This window comes from Aythya fuligula, chromosome 19 (genome assembly GCF_009819795.1).
Source record: "Aythya fuligula isolate bAytFul2 chromosome 19, bAytFul2.pri, whole genome shotgun sequence".
NCBI lineage: Eukaryota > Metazoa > Chordata > Aves > Anseriformes > Anatidae > Aythya > Aythya fuligula.
Window position 1 is genome coordinate 136,887 of NC_045577.1, and position 18,398 is coordinate 155,284.

General features: G+C 34.9%; 1 protein-coding gene across 7 annotated transcripts in view; it reads right to left on the reverse strand.

The window, feature by feature from the left end:
- The window catches only part of RALGPS1 (Ral GEF with PH domain and SH3 binding motif 1), a 132,135-nt gene that overhangs the window by 16,849 nt on the left and 96,888 nt on the right, over positions 1–18,398 (reverse strand). For all 7 annotated transcript variants that reach the window (XM_032200134.1, XM_032200132.1, XM_032200133.1 and 4 more), the window contains 3 exons: positions 15,946–16,083; positions 14,155–14,248; positions 7,418–7,485 (listed from right to left, as the gene is read on the reverse strand). In XM_032200134.1, coding sequence (XP_032056025.1) covers positions 7,418–7,485; positions 14,155–14,248; positions 15,946–16,083 — 300 coding nt within the window. The remainder of the gene's footprint in view (positions 1–7,417; positions 7,486–14,154; positions 14,249–15,945; positions 16,084–18,398) is intronic.

The window sequence follows — 18,398 nt, forward strand, 5'->3', positions numbered from 1 at the left end:
GTGTTTCTCCATAGCCCCCTCAAATCTGTAACAACAATAGTTTGACCAATTTTTTAAATTTTTATTTTTCCAAATGCTACCCCCTACTGTTGCCAAGAATGCTTGGAATGAATATAGTGTGGCCCTCTTTTGATGTAGTCTTTATGTTCAAATTTGTATTTGAACACATCCACTAATTTAAAGAATAATTCCAAGAGCATGGTTTGCAACGAGTGAATAAACACTGACGGATGCATCAGTGTTTTCTAATGTCTAAACACAATTAACAGAAAAATAGAACATTCAATGAGCAAATTAAGTTATATTTTTCCTTCCCATAAATTTAAGTGTAACAGTGAATCATGCTGGGATGGTATCTCAGGATAAAGATGTCCCTTAATGGCCACGTACAGTTTAAGCAAGCGTGGCTCCATTCACCTGTCTCCATTGGTATTAGGAAAAACCTGTGTGCATGTGTGATAGTTCAGTCTTCTTGGACTATTCAATTCTGGCCTATTTCCTTTACTAAAATTGCCAAAAAAAAAAAAAAGGAGACCAGCTGTTACAAATTAAGTGATGTGGACACTGAGGGGAGTTTGTTGATGCTAATATATGAAGTATCAAATAAAATACAAAATGAACCGTAGAAGAGTCTGCTCAGTAATTCTCAATCCAGTATCTCCAAGAGTAGAATCATGGAAATAGGTTAATGATAGTAAAAGATAAAGTTACAGTACAGGTAAGATCACTGTTCTAGTTTAATATAGTCAGCAAACTGGACAAGCCCATCAGAAACCTAGGACACTTTTGTCTGTGCCAGTCTATTAAGACCAGGTACAACTAACCATATTTCAAATGCACTTCTGACTACACTAACATGCTTAAGTGTATTTCCTTCAGGTGCTCCCTGAATAGAGATGACATTTTCAATTTCAGGTGTTACTTTTATAAATTCACTGATGTACAAAACCCTTACTTACACTTCAGTAAAAATGCTGATTTTCTTGCAGCTGGATCTGCAGAGTAATGTGTGAGTTTGGACAACATCTATAGTGACAGTGAAGACATATCCATTATGACAGCATAGCTGCAAGGAAACTCAGACTCTGAAGTCTGAGCTCAAAAAACCACACAACTTTAATCAATCCATCAACAAAAAACTTGCAAAAATTAAGAAAGAGACACAGAGTAGATAAAATCCCTTGTCTTTTGGCTGTTTTATGTATTTTTAGCATTCCTAGTTAATAGCTTGGTAGTTAAAATAAGTATAAGTTAAACTAGGATAGTAAAGAGACTCATTTGCTAAGGAAGTCATAGAAAGTACTAGAAAGTGATTTTAAAAAGTTAAAAACTCATCATGATTGTCTTCTCTGATGATTTTTACAGAATATCCTACAATTTTTAGGAAGCTTTGGTCTATTAAGAAAAAAAACAGAGTACACTAATTCTGGCTGGGTTTAGTGGTTGATGATAACATGTGAATCCCACACATTTATTTGGTATTAATTTATTTTGAAAATACTCAAGTGAGTTTTAAAAATTTTTAGGGAAAGTATCATAAAGGGAGAGATGAGAAGCGAGCATAAGTTTGAAACTAAAGAGCAATGTTTTCTGAATGGTCTGTAAACTTTTTGTGAAGAAATCAAAGTTCTGCCATTTCTAGTTTAAGTACAGCATAGCAAAAGCAGACATTATGCACATGAAGCAATAATCGAGCACTTGCGAGAGGATTAGACAAACCGCATTTCTACAGAAAGACTGGCTGCTAAAGCACTTAACACAAACTATTTATTAGTTGCCAAAGCAACCAGTAAAACAAATGGCAAAACTAAATGTCAGACTTGGTGTTTACATGGAATTTTTTTTAAATTCTAAAACTCTGAGAGTACTTTAGAGATGTCACTAGTGTAGCGTACCTACTTCCAGAGAGTTACAAATGTGCTAACATTCCACTATCTCTTTCTTCTTCTTTGTACATTTTAAAGTCCTGCATATCACATAGTTCACATCTGATGAATCTATCACTTCTAATAATTAAAATACATATTAAAAGCTCTTCAGCAGCTCTCAAAACTGAATGGATTCAACACAATGAGCTGGAATCTATCCCAGTAACAAAAAGGAAAATACATTGGTTTCAGATTAATTGCTCCATGTTCCTTCTAGGGCAGTAAGGTAAAACCTCTGGTCTACTTATTGTCCTGTCAAGAATTATACTGAGGCCCACTTAGAAGAAACAGAACAAAACAAAACATAGAAAACAAAATGAAAATAAACTAAACTAAAACAAAGGAAGGTTGAGGAACTGTCCCTGAGCACTGCATAACAAAAATCCCCAAATAAAGGGCCCATTGCTGAGGCCTAGATGTTGCTAGAAAGGCTTTCTAAATGCTAGAAACCCCTCCTAATTTCACGAAAGGGTTAGTTAAAGCACACAAAAACTTGAAGACTGGTCATTGAGTCACTCACTTCATAACAGAGAGATGATTTCCTGGGCATAGTTATTATATTAATATTATTTTATCTTTTTATATTTGTCTTCCAGGACAGGATAGACATGTTTCAGACAGCAAGCAACCATTTTCTATATTCTGATTAGCACATGAGTCCTGAACTTTTCAGCATTATGATGATAAAGAACATGCATAAAGGTTTCTATACTGAGTTACACTTAGTGTGCAAATTCTAAGGAACTTAAGTTGCTTAGAAAGCTAACTTATTTGCTATATATTACATTAGAACTTTTCTTTTGTTCTGGAAAAATACATTAAGTTATACCTTCCAAAATAATCTGTTTAATAGCTGTACCATAAATGCTTGGCACCTCCTAGCCAACGCTGCAGGAACACAGATGTCTTTTACAGCTAATTCAACTGGAAACTGTGAACAGTTAGCATACTATAAGCTCTCCAGTTACATATTCTCCCCAGCCCCCCTCACTCTCTCCCTTCCTCCCTCCTTCTCCCTCTCACCATAGCAAGGCAGAACGAACTGACTTAAGTTGCTGCCAGGGAAGTTGTGTGAATGACACAGTTCCTCAAACACATACAATTAAACAGTTTAAAGCTCCTTTTTAAATGCTACTTGCAAGCAACAAGAATCTCTACAATGTTTTGGAAAGCATGAAAACTTTCTGTGAATGCACTATTCACAGTTATATATGAGTTTGGTAATTAAATAAGACCATCATAGCCACTAATAATATACAAATCACGGCTGGTTGTAAGAAATTCACTTTAATCAGATGTCTGCCTCCTGTTCAAAATTTACTGAAAAACCAGTTGGCAACCACAGTGGAAAATGGACACATGGTTTTCTCCAGTCCAGCAAACAGGACTATTGGAGGATATAGCTGTTTTTATTGGGCTTCACACTCCTAAAGATACTTCAAGGGAAAACAAAACAAAACAAAACAAAACAAAAAAAACATCCCTGGCTAGTGTAAACTGTTACTCTTCTTTTGAAAGAGAGAATGCTGAAGTGGGGTAGAATATGAAGTCACAATGCTGAAAAAGAAAAATCAGTTTCTATCATCAACACAAGTATATATGCTTTAGGACATGAAGAAGATATCATTTCCTGCACTTATGTCTGCCATAAACTTTGGAATCATTACGACCATATTGAACTTTTCTTTATACTTGGAAACATATGGCAGCCTATAAGAAGCAAATATGTCACATGCAGAACTTAACCACAGAATCAAACAGAATTAGAGCTATTAATAACATGTTAACTTTCTAACTATCAGGAGAACTGAACTGATGACTGCCTTTTGGGGACAAGAGCCTTTATTTATAGTCCATTTTAATGGACTATACATAGGACTTCTATGCTTTTGACTGGAACATTGAACTGCAGCCTAAACTATTTTCAAACCATCTCAGGATCATAGCTTGCTGACTACAAAGGGTTTACTCCTGATGCACAAAGGTTGAAGTGGAAATAATCTCAAAATATGACTTGAATGAATTTTCAATCAAAATAATGTTCATTTGAATAACTTAGAATGTGCTATTTTAATTCTCAATGGTCAAATAACTCATTACTGGTATTTGTATATCTTACATTGGAATTATTCAAGACTAATGTGGATGACTATATTTATTAATGTTGTGAAATAAATAATAAGTTACTGCCTTCATGCTTAATTAAATTTTGATGTGAATTCATAGTAACTTACTTAACTAACCTTCCTCGAGAATTAATTTTATTTTTTTTTTCTTCAGTAAAGTACATTGAAGCCTAAGTAGCCATTGAAGCCTAATAAATGCCTTTAGTAGCATTTTTGCAGTCACATAGGTGAAAAAATCCAACTGGATTTTACAAAATGCTGGTGGCATTCATTGTCTAACTGGCAGTAAATGAGAACTCTCCAGCTGAGCAAGAAACAGCAGTCTACAAGCACGTCAATCTGTTGAAGGAAATACTAACAGAAAAAGCAAGCAACAGAAATGACTCAAGAATTGGTTTCTATTCACCATTCTGAATAAAGCAACCTTACAGAGCACGTAGGGGCGCTGAAGATTCAGAGGTGAAAGTTCATTCCCTCCTAATACTGCTAGATAACCTACAATTTCCTATTCACCTCAACATTGACCCAGTCAGTATTTGTGTACTCCAGCTAAACTCACTGTAGTATAAAGCCACATTACTTGCCTGGCTCAGGACAGTTCAAATCTCTTGTTTCTTGCTTTAGAACTGTATTTTTATTTGCCTTCCATTACAGCTGTAATGAAGTCTAAGCCCTCAGTTAACAATTACACAGTATTGGTGATGATATTATGTTGCTATGACTGAAGTTTGAACTTCCAAAATCATCCTAATGAAATGTTAACTTCATAACCCTGGTATAAAGCATTTAAAAGTGAGCAATACAAAGTAAAAGCCATCAAAACAAAAAACCCACTTGTATGTCTGCCTTTAATGCATAAAATTCCATGAAGAGAACCAATTACTTAAAGTTTCAAGTATGAAAAAAAATATCTTCACAAAAACAATATCAAGCTTGATTTGTCTGTACAAAGTGTTAACCAAGAACACCTTATGAACTTAATAGTTACGAAAAATTCCTCATATGAACTAACTTCCTTATATTTTACCCAGCAATTAATAGAACTGAGCATTGAAGAGGAATGGAGAGCACCTTACCACAGAAATGTTTTCTTCCAAGTTATTATTTCTGCAGATTGTATTTCTTTTTCCTTTAAACAGTATAGACTGAAGATCAGATTAAACGTATCTGACTCCAGGAATGGAATTCACAACCTGAGACAAGCCGTACTTTTCCTATACTGCCCATTGGACACTTAGGAAGGGACGAACGGACTCACAGCAGCCAATATAGACAGTCAGGAGGTGGAGGAAGAACACCCATATTTACTTTTCTCCTTTCATTATGAGCATCTTCTTTTTTTTTTGTTGTTTTTTCCCTCCTTCTTTCTCATTTAAACTGTCTGTCTTTTGGTATGAAAAAAGTCATTTTGAATGCAAAATTAAATTACTTGTCAGATGAGAAATGTACTCTTTTGTTTTTAAACACTTTTTTAAACTTACATATGATTTATCATGGTGATAAAAACAGGCTGTTCAGCTTAACAGATTAAAATAGAAGAGATTTTGTGACAATGGCTTCTAAGTATATTTTATATACTCTGATGTTTGTTTAGTCTGTTCATAGAAATGTTTACATTTCTCTTCATCTGTAAATTAAATTAAATTTTTACATTAATTTTAAAATTAATTTAATTTTACATTAATTTTTATTATTTTTTCATTTTAATTTTTAACATTTAAATAAAAATGTTACACATGCTTAGTTCCTTTTCTCAGATGGTTTTTAGAAAACCAGTGCCAATATAACACATTCAATGTTCAGTCCAATTGGAAATTCTAAGAAGCGTTGCTCATTGATGCATGTCCATAGCAGTAATCAGTATGAAGAGGAGTCTTTGTTTAGGTGGAAGAAGAGTGAGATTATGAAAAAAATAGTTTTATATGTATAAGTATATAATTTTATATATTTCAATATATCCTGATGACAGAGGATGTCCAGAGCCAAAACATTATCAACTGCTATCTAAAAGATTTTAAAAAGACACAAGAATTGTACATGCATACCCTACAAGTGATCTTTGTAGGCATTTCTTAAAAAAATATTTCTCATCATGCTCTATTTTCACAGTTAAGAGGTAAAGTAACCTATTCAATGGAACAGATCATTCACATGAATCTTTCTCGTGTGTCTTTCCCCTTTACACAATGAAATTGTCTCAAATTTGTGCTTCAGTTTACACAGAAACCTGAAAAGAGAATTTCCTGTATTACTCACTGCACTGATTTGTTTATACTGAAAGAATTCTTCCTGCCTCACTTATAAAATGCTAACAAAAATGCAAACATTTGTAAAAACAAAACAAAATGAAAAATCCCCACAACCATACAACGAATCTATTTTCTGTTCCAATGCTAACAAACATTCTGAGTTCTCCTCAAACCCCAGTTGTTTATACACAAATCAGGAATACCCTATTGATGACTCATGTTACTGAAATACATGTGAACTGCTGGTGGACTTAGAAGTTCATAGCAATACTACTGGGAATGACGGTCCTGCAGTAGACTCTTACACAATAATAAGGTTAGTGGAAAATCTTTGTGGGAATCTATTTGGGCCACTTGGCGATTTGCACTGGTCAATTCCAGGGATTAATTCTAGATGCACTGTGGGGTAACTGGGTTTTTAAAAGAGCAGAGAAAAATCCAACAGGTTTTCTGCTTCTTATTAAAGATACAATACTTACTTATAAATCATATAAAAAATGCTGCTTCTTTGCCACCCCGAAAGGCAAATTACTCAGTATACCCCTCATCTGCAATCTCCACAAATTAAGTCTTACTTCTGAAATCAAATTTATTTTTATTTATTCTTAAGAAAAAAAGAAAGAGCTATGACTATGGAGTAAACCATAATAAGCTGAGGTGGTACTGTTTGATCAGAATGAAAACAAAAAATTGCTTTCATTCATTCAAGATCAACGGATTTGTTTTGCTTAGCCAAATGAATGCTGATATGTGCAAAATCAGTCCTGTTATGTGGGATATAATTTGTCACTCTAAGAACATTCAAGGGTGAATATCACAAAAGGAGGACAATTTATAAGACAAAGGAAAATGATAACCCAAGCACAAGTGGGCCCTGTAAAAATTTGTAGTAAAAATCAGATTTTAACAAGAGTGGTATTTTTGACCAATGGTGTTCTGAAAATGGCCATATGCACAGAAAGGGATCAAATTTCTAACAGCCTTTAAAAGATAATTTTTTAATTGCAACAAAAGACCATATTTGAAATCGATTAATGGGCTCTCCTGTATACTTCAGTAAATTTCTGTAATTAACGTTACTTTCTTACTCAAACTTTCAAATAAACTTTTATACCTGCAAGATCTTCTTTAGAGGAAACCAGTCGAGGAGAGCTGTTACCTGGCTCAATTTTTAATGATAATCTGGAAAAAAACAAATGTTTAGACAAATTAATAGTACAATTTCTCAATAAAAGTTGAAAGAATCTGATTAAAGCAATTATTTTGGCAGTGGTAAGCAGCAATTTTACTTTGCTGGATATGTCATTTATTTCATTATGTAACAAAGCAATACATTTTAAAAGTAAATCACTACCTGTTAGATCCAAGAAAGAAACTGGGAGGAAAGCCTATGAAAGCAGAAATGGAAATTGATATTGTATACTCCCCATTAATGTATAAATATAATTTCATAGACTTTCGCTTTAAAAAACAAAACAAAACAAAACAAAATTTAAAAAGTCAGTAAATTTAGAGAAACCAAATAGCAAACATTTTATTCCCCATGCATGAAGAGGGAAATTATTGTTATCCTGTGGAAATGTGGAATCAGGAAAAGAGATTTAAAAATATTAGTTACTATAACCTATAGAAAAGAAGCATAAGAGGGGAGAGATGACCAAAGCTTAATAGGAAGCACTTAATACTCAAAGATTATTAGAACAAAGTTATAATGCTATACATCCCCTCTGCATGTCTTGATCTTCTAATGCATATGACTTCTGCCACCTCTAAAGTTTATGCACTCTTAACTTGACAGTTCTCTCTGTGTTCTGTACCAGTTTGACAGCAAAAGTACAGAAGATGACACTGTTAAGTAAAGTTTAATGTAATAGGAAGAGAACCAAAGGAAATAACTGATGTCACTGCACAGCATTAAACACCCACTTAACGCACTTAACTTTAAATAAAACCATAAAGAGGGGGTGAGGAAAGGACCCTATGACAGCATTTCAAAATATCATGTAGGCACTATCTTTTTCCTTCCTACCTTGTCCTTCATGTATACAGATTTTTATTGGAACTACCTCCCAGCTCATTTTTCACCATGTTCAAATATCATCAATTATGTTTTACTGTGAAATTATTTAAACAAACCCACAGTCCTTTTTCACATTTTAGAATTTATATTCTTCTGATATTGCTAGATTAACTGCTCAAAGTTATGCACTTCAAGTAGGTAACGAATTATTCTTGCCCAGACTCTCCTCTCCTCTCCTCCCCATTAACATGATTTCAATGACTAAGTGACAACATGCCTCTCCAGGAAAACAGTAGTGAGGAAGTTAGAAAACTCAAAACATGATACAGATGTTAATCACATGGGAATTCACTTCATTATGGAAAAACAGAAAAAGAAGCTACTGAGGTCTCTTCTTGTAAGTACGGTCCTATCATGTGAATTTTTTTTTTTTTTATTATTTTTTAATTTTTTTTAGGGTCCTATCATGTGAATTTTCTGTTAAAAGTACAAGTTAAGGAAAAGACTTATGCAGAAGGCCTTCATCTTAACTGGTAGGAAATAACTGTCTAAAAAAACTTATTAACATGATTTTTGGCAGCAACTTCTGATAGCTAATATGTTTACAAGTTGTTCTGAGAAATTATTTTACAAAGCAAATAAACCCAGTTTCAAAGCAGCTGTTGGAAGCATTTTGTTGTCTACTGATTGAATACAAGCATTGTTACACTGATAAAAAGTCAAAGAAGAATTAATTGGTTCTTTACTTCTCCAACTAATTTTATTTAAATAGAATTTTAAGACATTTAGGCAAACTGGTGTCAACCTTTTTAAAGAAAACCTCAAAAATACCTTGTCTTGGATTTGCTGTACTCTGATGTTGCCTATTTTACAGAATTGCTTCTTTAAACTTACAGCTTTAAAAACACCCCTTAAAACTTCTTAATTTGGATTCTCAGCCAAGACTTCTCTATGGCTGTCAGTAAGGCACAGCCTCCTTTCCCCAGACTGTCTTTCTTGATTACAGTAAAGTAACTCTGAAGGAAAGACAGAGGTGAAGGATTGAGTAAGAAGATTAATGGAGAAAACATGCCTATTTATCCTAGCAAGGACCAAGAATAAGGTGTGGAGAATACTGGGTCTGACCTAATCATTCTGAGAGTTCAGCAAAAAAAATTGTTTTGGAACGACTGCAAGGCATGGCAGGTTACAAAATGATGTGGCATGATGCCACAGTGTTTGGATACTGTTGTCTAGCTCAGGGAAAAACTGCATACCTGGGGACAAGCACTCTCCTCAGATCACTTATACTCCTGGGGGAGGAAAAAGATTCTGCAGTAGTTGCATCATGGTATCTCTGAAACCTGTTCGTTGTTGGTGATTCCCTGAGAAAATGATGATTAGCAATATATTTTGAATATAATTGGAAGGAATCCCGATGTTTTGGTTCCTATTTTTCTCCTTCAGTCTTGTAACCAGCATATTTAATTTCTCATCTTCTGCAGAGAACAGTACATGGGCTGAGCAAGGAAAATCTATTATTTATAAGATATGACATCATTGTCAGGGGTTTTCTGGAGTATTCCTACTTGCTGACAAGCACAAACCAAAAGCAAGCAATTAGACTGGCAAAAAAAAAAATTGAAGAGAAAAGCTTTGTTTATACAAAGTGGCTGCCAAATTTTCCTTTTCAGTGTAATTGAAGTTCTAATTTGGTGAAATGTGTGTTGGGATCCTGCCAATACATTGTAGGGCAACTATCTAAGCTTCTCTCCGACATCCTGGTACCGAGGTAGTTCTGTTCTTCCTCCCACAAGTCAAGCAGCCTCTTCAGAGTACACTAATACTTTCCCTGGCTCAAAAAGAGCAGCCACTGAAAAAAGAAAGAGGTAGAAGATTCCTTCCCACTATAAAAATCTTAGCACACTTAGCTTTTTTAAAGCTTAAAGTTTCTTTTGGCAGGGGACCAGAAAATGCTGTGAAGGGAAAAATGCTATTAGGGACAACCAAGAGGAAAATGTGAAATCAAATACCCAAAACAAAATACACAAGCAGAAAAGGAATAGATTTCTTTAAAGGCAGATGTGTTAAGTTTTGACAAATACAGGCTTGAACTTAAAGCTTTATTCTGATGAAACAAACTTGGTAGAATAAGGTCAAGATTCTCCAACACAGACCAACGTATACAAACTGCAGTACCATTTCTTATGCTAAGAACCAAATCTTTCCCTCTTTTTAATGCCTCTTGTGAATTCAGTCCAGTTTTTCCCAGCCATAGTGAAGCCTAGAAAAAAAACTGTGAAATATGACTGAGATACTCTTTCTCACAAACAACTGTACTTAAGAATGTACAAATAGAAGTACTTAATTATCTGTAAGATACATCAAATACCTTAAAGCATTATCAGCAAGGTCACTGCTAAGGTTAAAATGATTTTCAAATTTAAACTGGAGTTACTCATGACTTGTAGTTTCTCTAAATATTAAGTCATGGTGTGATAAACTTATATAGATCAATTGTTTCATCTATTTTTACTAAGATATGAGAGTTAATGAAAGCCTTGAGGCAAGTCTCTCTAAAAAATCAAATAAAGCACCATAACCACTTTTTTGCTTCTGGCCCAGGAGCTGCAAAACCTATAGAAACAAGAATTCTTCACTTTTATAAATTGTTGCTCAGTTTAATTTTGCTCTTTATGTGACTTTAATGACACGTCAGAAATTAGTAAATAATGGCCACTTATTAAATTTTAACATTGAGATTTAAATTGCAGACTATACTTAACACAAATCTTTGCACAGTGTAGATGTTCAATGTGCCTCTATTGCACAATGCGTCTATATTTGTGAAAAATATACAGTATCACAAGACTGAAAAAAAGGGTGGACATATGCATTCTATCATCAGTACTCTGGTAGGAATTCTAATTCCACAAAGCAAGTATAATTGGCAATGAAAACATCACACGGATAAATTATTTTGTGCCAAGTCATTTTCCTGCAGAAACATCACTATTCTTAGTATCTGTGATCAGCTGGACACAAAAGCACAAACCTGCCAAGTATATTTTGAAGTGATCTACCCAGTGCTAGTTCAGATTCTTTTGCTTAACTTCTGCTGGAGTTTACCCCAAACAAGTGGTCACGTTTTGGAAGACTTTCTCTCTATTTGATGTATGTCCTGATAATATACAGAGCAGTTCTTGTATCAGTTCAAAAAGAATGCTTTGTCTGTGTTATTTCACTTTTAGAATCATTCTCTCAGGAAAAGCAAAGTTCCACAAACACTTATCCCAAGAATTTACATCAACTGAACCGGATGAGGAATAGCTCTGTATGTGCAACGGTTTGAACCAGAGTTAAATAGAAGAATCTGGGGGTTCTCTGAGGGACAGCATGTGATGATTAACAGGTCATTTAGTTTCTCATTTTCCCAGTCAAAATCTGTGAACGCTACCATTTTCCTGCCTTGTAGAATATCTACATTAATATACACTGAGAGGGAGGTGGTGGGGAGGATTGGAGTACAGAAGGCTCTGAGGAGACCTCATTGTGGCCTTCCAGTACTTGAAGGGAGGGTATAAACAGGAGGGGGAACGCCTGTTTGTGTGTGTTGGTAGCAATAGGACAAGAGGGAATGGTTTTAAACTAAGGCGGGAGATTTAGGTTAGATATAAGGAGGAAGTTATTTACTCAGAGGGTGGTGAGGCACTGGAACAGGTTGCCCAGAGAGGTTGTGGATGCCCCATCCCTGGAGGCATTCAAGGCCAGGCTAGATGCGGCTCTGGGCAGCCTGCTCCAGTGGCTGACAACCCTGCCCAGAGCAGCGGGGTTGAAACTAAATGATCTTCAAGGTGCTTTTCAACTGAGGCCACTCTATGAACTTTGGTAACTGGAGTTAACAACTACAGTTATGTTCAAAAACAAAGAAAAAAAAAGAAAACACATTTGTCTCAACCTATGCTCAATAGCGTTTTTTAATTATTTTTTAATTATTTTATTTATTTATTTATTTATTTATTTTAAGGGGGGACAGTGGGGGTGTGTCTTATGGCAACACATTTTATTTCCTTGAACAATCTAAGCATGATTTTGCATTTGTATGACAGCAGTGTCAGGTATAATTACAGAGAAATACAGAATGGTTAGAGTGGGCCATTCTTTATGCTGATATACCATATAAACTAAGCAGGTATTCCCACATTGGGAATATACAATCTTCTGACTCACTGAATCTGTTCTGCTTTCACAGATACCAGCCAAGTCTTCATTTCATTAACTATCATGTTTCAACCCAAACTTATCTAATTATTTGTGTCTCTACTCTGATTAAGAAACTATTCCAGAATTCCATTACTGATCGTTAAAAACCACATTTCAATGTTGAGCTCATAGTTTTTGTATTCATTTATTCTTGTGCTACCATTACAAAGCAGTTTAAATTGCTCTTTACCCTTCCTACTTTTACCTAATAGTATTTACATATAGCGATTCTGTTACCTCAACTTTTGCTTTCCCAGGCTTTCCTTTAATCTGGTGTTACAAAACAGACTTTATTCTCCTCAACACATCATCTTTTTTTATTTTTTCAAATCCATTCTAAGCACAGATGACCAAAACCGCATAGAGCACTCCATTCAAGGTCTCACCAGCTTCTTGTGAAGCAGTATTAACAATTTAATTTTTCCTAGAAATATTATATTTGATAGAGAGTATGCATGTATTTGTCTTTTGCATGGCTGTATCTCACTTCTGAGGGACATCTACCGATCAACACCATAAATACTTGTTAGAATAAATATTAAATTATTTTGATTTTTTATGTCACTGTTACTTCAGATGGACTCTGACTCTTCTTCTGTGATATGCCAATCACCTATTACTTTGACGAACCCTTCCAACACTTTTATTAGCATATGGTCTAGATACACAGAACTCTTGAGACAAGGCACTAACTTAAGTATTTAATAAAACTGGTAACAAGACTGGTTTTAAGACTGGTTTTAAAGAACTCAACATTTTTCTCCTAAATATATTCTGAAATATTTCATACCATCCTCCTATTACTGAACATCCAGTTGCCTTGAACACTTCTAATTCTGCTCATCTAAATAGATGTACTGCATTTGTCAATAGCTAATTAAATAGCACTGCATCTACCTTGGTTGAGTTATATAAAACTTCGGCTGCAAGATTTAAAATCAATGCGCTCTATGGTGTCTACTTCACACCACTGTGAGGGTTGGCTCTTTCTCAACTCCCCCAAATTGTCAGGTTTATAACTGAAGTAGTAGCTTAATAGTAATTCAAATACAAATTTGAATTTGGAAGATAGAAACACAGAATCATTTAGGTTGGAAAAGACTGTTCCAGTGCTTCACAACCCTTTCAGCGAAGAAGTTTTTCCAAATATTCAACCTAAACCTTCCCTGCTGCAACTTGAGGCCATTTTCTCTTGTCCTATGGCTTGTTGCTTGGGAGATGTCTTTTATGTACAGTTTACAATAGCACAGAGTCAATTCTGGACATCCTAGATATGGCTCTAGTGTTTCTGAACAAAATTTCCAGAATGCAAACATGGTATAATGTAGTGAAGATTAGATTTTCATCTGCTTTTAACTCGTACAAAGGTATTTTGGAAATCTGGTTAGAGTCATAAAGAACAACAGTCATTCTGGATTTTATTCAGGCATCTTGGTATTACCAACTCTATTAATAAAATATGAAGAACTCCAGACAAACCCCACACAGCATCTTCTGTCAACAGCTTTTTGTTCAACTATGAATCAAACTAACATCCATGTGATCTTTCCTTTAAATTCCCCAAACCTGAAGGAAAGAATAGTACTTACTTATAATTGTCATCTTCTACAAATTTCTGAAGTTCTTCTATGTAACGGACAGACTTCAAATATTTTTGCACATGGGGCAGTGTTGTGAGATGATCTGTAGTGTTAAAACAAAACAAGATGAATATTCGATCATCTAAAATAAATCCTTCCCTCCCCCCAGTTCTCATGGTTATCTCAATGTAAACATAGAATGTGATATTTCCTAAAGAATAAATCAGGCAGAATTATTGCTTGGTCTCTAAAAGGATGTTAAATATTTGATTAAGTGAAAGTGATGCTCAGTTGTTAAAGAAAACACAGATATATTTCATCATCAGGAAGATTACAGGATGATATTATATGCTACGTCAAAAGCAGAAAAGAGTTACTTTGATGCAAGCCCTGCGTGGAGTTTGTACTAACTTTTGTGGGGGAAAATTAAAGCCTGCAACAATGGCTATTACTGATTCTCATATGCACAAGGTGAGAAGACTTCAAAAATTACAATGCTTAAGATACAAAGATACTAAATTCAGAAAGAAAAATCTTTTGAGGGTATGGTGTATGGACAGCAACACATGGTTCTTGTACTATGTGATTTTTTATGGTTTCATAACAACAAATGTTTTAAAAGCACATGTTATTACAGAAGATTGTTTCTTCAAGGACACATTTTAATTTTCATTCTGATTTTAACAAAAGCATTCAAAATTAATAAATAGCAATGAAAGAAACTGTCATAACTCCCAAAAGATAGGGTCAGTGAAGTAAGGAGGTTTCTTTGTCGAAATATTCAGACAAAATCAAAGTCACAATAAGAACACGACAGATGAATAATAATCTAGCTCTTCAGACTCATACATTATTATGCCTAATTCCTAGCTTTAAATAATTTGTAATATCAAAATCTACAACAAAGGACAAGGGATACTTAAGCATACGTGAGTAATATCTCTCATAATATAAGTATATCTTTAAGAGTAATAAGTATATATATATATATACTTACATATAAATATATAAGTATATATTTAAGAGTAATATCTTTCATAATATAAGTTTTTTTTTTGATTCAAAACGCTCCAAAACTGTACCATTTATATGTTCTGAATTTATTCAATTAAATGGTACAGCTGCTGTCAAGGTTTTCCAGATAGTTCCATGTTCAAGCAATGGAAATTCATATTAAGTCATCAATGGTATGCTCTGTATTCATCAAGACCCTGAAAGAACCATGTCTCTTGACATACATGTACAGCTTCACATAACAGGCTAAAATTGCAGAAATCAATCTTAGAGCAAAATCTTTTTAACAAACAGAAGCAGCCCTCATCTTCCTCTCCAAATGAGATATGTGAAAAATTTAACACGGAATTTAACAACTGTTGTATAGATTAGAATATGTGTATTTCATTTTGTAAATGTCAGGATACTAACAACGAGGATGAAATTAACATACTGTACACTCCAAAAACATCCAATCTACTGCAAATAAAAGGAAAGATATTGAGATATTTCTGTCTGTACTTTCAGCTGTGTTTGAAAATATGCCACTTCTAGTCCATACGCATACCAGTATACTCTGCACAACTTCCGCCACAGCTCTCAAAATTTAGAATTTAGAATACATGCTCATTTGCCTGATTTACCAGTAGGATTGAAACTACATGGAAAGGGAAGCTATAGCACTTATTGTCCAACTCCACTAATGTTAGCATCCTGTGTTGCCTTTACACGGGTGAAACCTGTTATCACGTTTTTGTATTATATAAGTTTTAGTTAAGACTATTAGGTGTAAAAAAAGTTACCAACCATAGTTACAGGAGACTTGCAGATCAGCTATTATTCGGAGAATATTGTTCATTTGATTGGACCTTTGTTCATTCTCCATAATGCTGCCTGAAGCAGGATATGCAGAATCAATGTAGATTAAGTCCAAGAGATAAATTCCTAAAACAAACAAATCAATTGATCAATTGATCTAGTGTTTCATACAGAAAGAGTTGCATAATTATTAATGAACAGAACAGCCAGCAACTCTTGACCACTATTATATACTGGGTGCATTAAATAAAGGAGAGCTTGAAATTAACATGTTCAAAAATGTCATTAGTGTTTTAACTCCTTATCTTAAAAAAAAAAAAAAGGACAGAAAAAGTTTTGTTCATTTGGACTTATACATAACCTGATGTCTACTATGAGCAATTTGCAGAACCATAACAACGACACTAAAAAACCAGACGGTCATCTGCCACAAACTACTGATGAGAGTGAAGGGAGTCTGGGTGTAACTGACAGCAAGTACAACAGCCTCTGGGAACAATGAACAGTTTAGCACTGCACTGTACTGCCTTCTAGGTCTGCCACCATTTACTACATTCAGACATTATTACATGCATTTGCTGAGACTTCAAGCTGTATTTGGTAAAACACAAAGGGAAATTACCTTTTGGCTTTGATTATAATTTAAAAAGGTGTAAGAAAAAGGGTTTGATTTATTAATTTCTTTGTTGAAAAAATGGTGTGGTTACTTGCCAAGGCCTTGGATTTCTCTGCAAATACAGGAAGATGGCGATTATTGTAGTTGCTAATCAGGAAAAATCAGGATTTTTCTCTTTGGAGATTCTTCTCCAGAGCACTGGCTAACTAGACAAAATGTTGTTCTTGGTTGATAAAGAAGCATGTTATATGTAGGAGTAAAGTGTGGCAAGATGTCAACTATCTTCATCATCAGAAATATACCTCTCATTAACTATTTTGTAGGCAAGTATTTTGCAGAGTTGGTCTCGACTGTACAGTACTTTTACCTTTATCTAGTAGGCAAGGAAAAAAAAAAAAAGTCTGGAGTAAGACCAAAATGAATTCGTAACAGTTCTTGCATGGTACCCAACTGCACTTTATCAACACACACCTTTCAGTTTCACTCGTATCACTATGGTTTATAAACTTCATTTACAGCTGTAGACAGTTAGAAAGTCATTGCAAACAAAGGACAAACACCAATTGGGAAGTATATTCAACATAAAATCATCAAGTTTGAGAAAACTGAAAAATCACTGCAATAGCATGGAAAGTTTTAGTTTTGAACTCAATAATTGAATGGTAATTCTGTGAGAAAACTCACAAAAGGTAGTATGAAAACACAATGCAAGGCTTATCTGTTTACTTCAGTAACTTTCTGAATGCACTTAAATGAAGAGGAGGAAGAAACACTTGCCTTCTCTGAGGATACTTAAATCTAATTTGTTTTAGTACTTCAGCTGAGTGAAGGCTGGGAAGTAGTAGAGAAGCTCTCTGTGGTGTGTGTGAAATTACTTCGAGTACTTCTAGCTACGCTTTTTGTCGATCAGGTCTCTGATGCAGATCATAGTGCCCATAGTGGTACACAGATTAAGGGAATTAAATTTGTGTATTAATCAAAGGGTGGTGATTAATGAGGATGTATTGGAAAGTTTGGGTCCTGAGCATGACATAAATGGTATGGCATAAGGCATGGACATTCTCATGACTTTGGGTGGGATATAGTTCATTTTCTTTGTAGAGGCTATTTTGGATTTTTGAGGAAAATAGTGGCACACCAATGTTTGTTATTGCTGCAGAGCAGTGCTTACCTTGAGTCAAGGACTTTTCAGCTCGTCATACTGCTCTGCCAGTGAGGAGTCTGGGGGTGTCCCCAGCTGACCAAAGGGATATTCCATACCATATAGTGTCATACTCAGCAATAAAAGCTGGGCTATAGGAGGAAGGGGGGGCACTTGGAGTGATGGCATTTGTCTTCCCAAGAAATCTTTACGTGTGATGAGCCCTGCTTTCCTGGAAGTGGCTGAGTGTCTGCCTGTTGATTGGAAGTACTGAGTGAATTTCTTGCTTTGCTTGAACACGTAGCTTTTGCTTTACCTGATAAACTGTCTCTCTCAAGCCATGAGTTCTTGCACTTTTACCTCTCTGATTCTCTCCCCCATCCCACCTGGGGAGAATGAGCAAGTGGGTGTGAGGTACTTAGCTGCCTGCTGGGGTTAAACCACAATTCATAGGAAGGAACAAAATCCTAATCCACAGTACTTCACCTTTCAGGGAAGCAGAATATATAGTCTGCTAAAACAGAGTTGTAACAACACACTGTCATCTTTGACATGTCCTTGGTTAAAACAGCTCTCTGAGACTAAGATCTGAGATTAGTGAGAGCAATCGCTGTATACATAAAGGAGACTTGGTGCTCTTCTGACTCTTCATGGAGCCATATGCCAGACATACCCAAACTAGAT